The sequence below is a fragment of the Populus alba genome, chromosome 14 (genome assembly GCF_005239225.2).
Source record: "Populus alba chromosome 14, ASM523922v2, whole genome shotgun sequence".
NCBI lineage: Eukaryota > Viridiplantae > Streptophyta > Magnoliopsida > Malpighiales > Salicaceae > Populus > Populus alba.
This window is the reverse complement of record NC_133297.1, coordinates 5,246,590-5,252,764: the sequence shown is the minus strand read 5'-3', so window position 1 is coordinate 5,252,764 and position 6,175 is coordinate 5,246,590. Positions and strand designations below refer to the sequence as shown.

The 6,175-nt window shown below is 34.1% G+C and overlaps 1 protein-coding gene across 1 annotated transcript; it reads left to right on the top strand.

Moving 5' to 3' along the window:
- The first annotated feature begins 614 nt into the window (after positions 1 to 614).
- On the top strand, positions 615 to 2,803 carry LOC118041337 (zinc finger protein ZAT9). The gene has a single exon (XM_035048621.2). The coding sequence runs from the start codon at positions 1,119 to 1,121 to the stop codon at positions 2,547 to 2,549; it is 1,431 nt and encodes a 476-aa protein (XP_034904512.1). The 5' UTR covers positions 615 to 1,118; the 3' UTR covers positions 2,550 to 2,803.
- The last annotated feature ends 3,372 nt before the right edge of the window (positions 2,804 to 6,175 follow it).

Here is a 6,175-nt window from a genome sequence, read left to right as displayed (position 1 = left end):
TTTCAAATTCTCTTAATCATCCTTTTCATTCCAAGCTTCAGCGATTTCTGATACGCACAAACGATCGCTTGGGAAAGACGCAAGTTCTTTTAATTTATTTATTTTTCTTTGGAAGGTTTGTTGGGGTCTAGGCAAAATAAAATAGGAATAGCCCTTCCTTTTCTTCTTTCATGAGATATTTCCGTCTCTAATATGAGTAAAATCTTGTCAAAACATTACCTAATATGACGCTTTTTTTTTCTATATACAATTAGTGGTAGTTTGCTCTCAATTTGAGATACAGATATCTTTTATGGAAATCTCAAACTTTATAGAAAGAGACATCCCACACACATTTTTTATATATAAAAATAATTTGAATTTAAGAAATGAGTGTTTTATGTTTATGAGAAATAACACAACTTTTTAGGGAAAATGTGTTTAAATCATAGAAACGAAGATCACACTGAATTAGCTAGCTTCTCACACACTGCCCTCGGTGGACTGAGATCAAGCAGACCCTAAAACTTATCCAGATTGATCCGCATTGTACTCGGAGATTTCATGAGTTGTTTCGAAACTAAAAAAGTGGAAACAAACACACATATGTTTTTATTAGACAAATGACATAATATTTGTGTGGAAAGGCAGCTTGAACCAACCGACAAACAGGGAGAAACATGAGTTTCTAGTTTTCTTGGCTTGGAATTGAAGGGATATGAATAGGTATGGCAGTTAGAACCACTACTCTCTTCCCCTTTCACTCCCTCACTCGCCACTCTCTCTCTCCCACAGACGTACGGACCTAGCTCCTTTGGTTTGTTTGACCGGTGGCGCCACCACCACAATGTTATAGAAAAAGTCTCTAGCCCTCTTAACCTCCCACCACTTGGCACCATATTCTCAACTATTATTTACTCTTATCTCTCTCTAAACCATGGCTATATCTAGAAGCTAGGTCTGGTTAGCACTCCTCTTAACCATACAACCTTACAGCAAGTTGCGCTACGAGAACAAACTTCGCCCCATTCGATCTCTTACATCATTAGTTAACCTCACTTCATTGATTAATATTCATTAATTCTTTCTCTCTTAGTTTTTCATTTCTTTCGTTTATTGTTTTTTTTTTTCCACTTTATATGGCTTTGCTTGTGGATCAACAACCAAACTTCAAGCACTTCTGTAAAATATGCAAGAAAGGATTTATGTGTGGAAGAGCACTAGGAGGGCACATGAGAGCGCACGGAATAGGTGATGAGAATGTCAACATGGAAGATGAAGATCCTGCCAGTGACTGGGAAGATAAATTGGGAGCCACCGTGCCCCCTGGAACCAGGCGTATGTATGCGTTAAGAACGAATCCAAATCGATTAAAGAGCTGTCGGGTCTGTGAAAATTGTGGCAAAGAATTCTTGTCATGGAAGTCTTTTCTTGAACATGGAAGATGCACGTCCGAGGATGCAGATCAATTGCTTGTTTCCTCTCCAGGATCGGACGAGGAGGGTGGAACTCCAAGAAGGAGCTGCTGTTGGTCTAAAAGAAAACGATCATTGAGAGCTAAAGTTGGCAATTTTAACTCCAGTTGCCCGTCAAGCGAAGAGGAAGATCTTGCCAATTGCCTCATGATGCTATCTAATGCAACAGTTGATCCCTTAGAAGCCGAGCCTGAGGAGTCTTGTGCATCTGCTAGTAAAGAAGAAGAGCGAAGAAATCCGTTGAATTTCATGGCTCATATGGAATACAAGCCAGCATTAGACAAGGCCAAGGGGATTGCTAAAGGAATGTTTGAATGCAAAGCATGCAAGAAAGTTTTCAATTCACATCAAGCATTGGGTGGACATAGAGCTAGCCACAAGAAGGTTAAAGGATGCTATGCAGCCCGGCTTGATCAGGGCATGGAAGATAGCCTAGCTGATCATGATGAAGATTTCATCACAAATGATGAATTCTTTTCAACAAAATCGACATCGACTTTGCAATTTGATCATGGTTCATCTCCTCCATTGGCTTCCGCTTCGAAAAGGAAATCCAAAGTGCACGAATGTTCCATATGCCATCGTGTATTTTCATCCGGACAAGCATTAGGTGGCCATAAAAGGTGTCATTGGCTCACTTCAAATTCTCCAGACACTTCATCTTTCCCCAAGTTCCATCAATTTCAGGATCACTTGGACCAAATTCAACGACGACCGAAGTTTATAAACAATTCTGAGCCATTAGATCTCACACTTGATCTCAATCTTCCTGCTCATCCACCTGTTGCAAACCCTTCAAATATTGAGGTTTCTACTGAGATCTACCTACAGCCTTGGACGAGAGTTGATGCAAAAGTAAATGACAACAATCATCAGCACCAAAATGAAAAGGATCATCGTGACACCAAAGACAACAATAACGATGATAATAATAAAAATTATAGTTCAGTCCAGAATGTGAATGATGAAGCAGATAGTAAGGTGAAGTTAGCAAAACTCATTGAATTAAAAGGCATGAGCACTAGTGGAAGTTCATCTCCATGGTTGCAGGTGGGAATTGGTTCAACTACTGATGTGAGAGCTGACCAGTTATAAAATCTTGAGACCCAACACGGGCCGGGTTTCAAGTTTTTCTTTTCCTCTTTTTTCATTTGTCCAATTTTGTATTTAAAAACTGTAATTACAAGAAAATTTTGTAACTATAACTGTTACACCAATCACTGCAATTATGTGTTCATTGGGCTGTAATGTGCGCCCTTCAAATAATTTTTGCCTTTTGATGGTACATCGATGAATAGATGTGGAAATGAATTAAATTAACAATTTTAATTGTTTTTCCTTTACAAGAATCATTCTTTGCTCCAGTTAATTTCATGGCAGACCCTTTGTACTTCTTAGTTTTCTGTCTTGTATTGATTCTAGCTGCAACTGCCCATAATCTTCAATCCAATGAAGAAGGATATATACATCTCTCTAGTATTCTCCAGCAAAGGAGTTGACTTTGCTGAAGATGTACTGATGAACAAGGCAGTATCCACCATAATCCCACTTCAACTACCTGATATTAAAAAGTCTGTCAAAATCCCACTGATTGGCAAAGTACATCTTTAGCTTCGATATTTCTTCTTCAAATGTTGAAACTAGAAACCTGGGTTTTGTCCTTGTTGCTTGAGGTGCTAGCTACTGCCAACTTGAGCATGAAATGGGCTTACTCTTATGGCACCTGGTTGATTGTCATTTCAGACAGCAGAGATGCTTTAGTTCAGCCACGTATATATGGCACAGAAGTTTATTTATTTAAGTCTCTTTTCCCATTGCATGTTTTTTTTTTTTCAAGTCAACACGAGTTCTTGGATTCGGTAAAAATATGAAATGGTAAAGAGAAGTTATAGGGGTTTTGACAGAAAAGAAAAGGGTATTTTTAGAATTTTTTTATTTGAAATTACCGTAATAAATTAGAGCATCTTCTTTCTTATTTGCTTTTACTATTTTTTATTATTTATTTGAAGTTCAAATTAATATCTCCAAAAGAATTTTAAACACGGAAATGGGTTCAAACAGCTTATACAAGCAGCAATTGTTATAGAGCCACATGCTATAATATTATTTATCATTTGTATGATACTTTTTTATGCCCTCCAAACTTATTTGAAAAACAAAATTAGACAAATGCATGTTAAAAATTAAAAATATATCATATGATTATAAAAAATATCAAAGAAAGAAGAAACCTCAATTTAGTCCTAAACTTATATATTTATTTTTTTATTGAGTCCTAAACTTATAAATTTTTATCAATTAAGTCTTGAATATTTTTTAAAAAAAAAATCAAAAAGTCTTTTTATTAGTTTTTAAAAAAAATTTCCCAAATTAATATCATTTTAGTGCATCAACCTCACTTATAAAATAACTAGTATAATCCTATTAATTACTCTTAATTCACTTTGAAGAAATAGAGAGATAGAAGTATGAAAAATAAAATTTTAAATAGAGATATTTTTATTCATAATTTTTTTTAGTATATTTCTCTTTTTAAAAATAGATTCTAAAAAATAATTAATAAGATATCACTAATTATTTCACGTGTAATATAAAGTTTTTAAAATGTGAATGTTCATGAACTTTTTTATCAAATTTTCTTTAAATCAATGTCATTTTTAGAACATAAACTGTGCACATTAGACAAATTATTTGAAGAATTGGTGAATGCCAGAGTTGATACATGTGGGAAATATTGGAGATTTAATCTATAAAATTTATAAATTTGAGAAAACATATAAATCTGGGATTACACTGAGTTCATTTTCCAAAGCTAAAAGAAATCATTAGAATTAAGTTCATTTCCCTATACGGTCAAAAGAAACCACCCTATTAGATCTAGCATATTCTTGAGAATTGTTCGAAACGTAAATTAAAAAAAAAAAATAGCTCTTGTTAAAATTGATTTGTTGCTGGGATCAGAACATGATGGAAGGTATATCAATCTTGAGGGTTGGTGAGTCCTAATTAAATCAAATTTCTTAATCAATTTGTAAGAACTGTCCTATTAAAAATAAAATAAAACTAAAAATAGCAAGAAAGAAGACCTTAAATGCTTGTGTGTGTGTGTGTGTGTGTGTGTAAAAGAAGACGAAGAAGAAGACCTGCAAATGAACGATGGGAATCGTGTAATAGAGACACGAATTAATGATTCCACTGCGCAACTTGTCCACCATCATATAATTTGAAGATATGCCGTGCTTAAAAATTATTAGAATATATGATCATAAAGATTTGCACAATATATCTTGACATAACAATCAAGATTATTTGCCAAGAATAAGAGTACATGGTATCTCTGATCTGGTAACAAGTTTAATTGAGGAAAAGGAAAACATGCCAGAACTCACTACGAACAGCCACCACTCCTCCACCTCAGGAGTAATCAATCTGTTTCCGCCTATGGAATCGAATACTTTGTTATATAAATGCTCTCTGCTAAGTTAACCGACATTTCAATCACTTAAAGTTTTTAAACAGTGCTTGGAAATATGGTAGTTGTTTTTTAAAATTTTTTTAAAAAATATATTTCAAAATAAATTTATTTTTAAAAAATTATTTTTAATATTAAAACTCTAAAACAATAAAAAATTTATGTAAAAGATAAAATTCAAACAAAAATAAAATTCAAAATTTAAATGTTCCAAACAGATACTTACATAATGACTCGTGAGTAAGAGTGTTTATTGTTCGGCTTAGATCAAAAAAATCTAACCAAACTAAAAGATACTATTTCTTGAGAATATAACTTGAATCAAACCGAACACTTATTTAATGCTATAAAAATTGGTTTTTTAGTGTAAAACCGGCAAGAAACTGTCAGTAATAAAAAAATATCCTCAAAGAACACCCATTCTCAAAGGGTGAATCTAATTGTAAAATCAGGAAAACTGATTTGAAGTCCAGAACAAAACAAGATTAATGGATTCTTCGTGCCTTCTCAACTCGTAGCCCTCCTTATCTTGGAGTTCGAATCTTCCAATAAAGTACATGCCACTAAAAACTTTGGCTATAAATACTCCATTGTGTTTCCAGCACTTTCAACCATGTCTTGGCATGTTGATTGGGCACCCTACCCTACCCTAGCTAGCTAGCTAGCTATTCCTTCAACTATGCAGGGATCAGCTATTAAGATGTACCAAATAAAAATAAGGTATTTCTTTACTTAACAATTGATGCTCTTGATAGCAATAAAGTGTAGCCGTTTTGTTAGACTGGGGAAGCAGTGAATGATTCTCGATTTTGCTGTAGTAGGATTTGGCAACATTTTAGAGTTGATGCATAGGATTTCCATCAGTTCAAATCACCTTGTAAATTGTAACCACGTATGTCAATTTATGGTAGGCGTGTTGAAAAAATTAACTTATTTGTAGTACTTGCCCTCTCGGATACAACTCGACCCGTTAAAAATTGGACAATTTAGATTTAGCATATAATAATAGGTTAAAAACTCTAAAAAATGGATATCACAAATAAGATTTCGGGTCAATATTTTAGAAATTTGGTAAGCCTATCATAGCACAATTTGTTAGCATTTGAGTCACAACCACGAGGTTGCGGGTTCAATTGCACTAGCACTGTTATTTTTAGATAGACGACTTGTCATTTCAGTTTTTTTTTTTCAAAAAAATAAGTCGCGCATCCCCTTAATAAAAATATAAAGCAACGCTGCATGCGAGCGC

Bases quoted from the DNA above. Each gene is read 5' to 3' on its own strand.
- LOC118041337 (XM_035048621.2), top strand. From the start codon at position 1,119: ATGGCTTTGCTTGTGGATCAACAACCAAACTTCAAGCACTTCTGTAAA.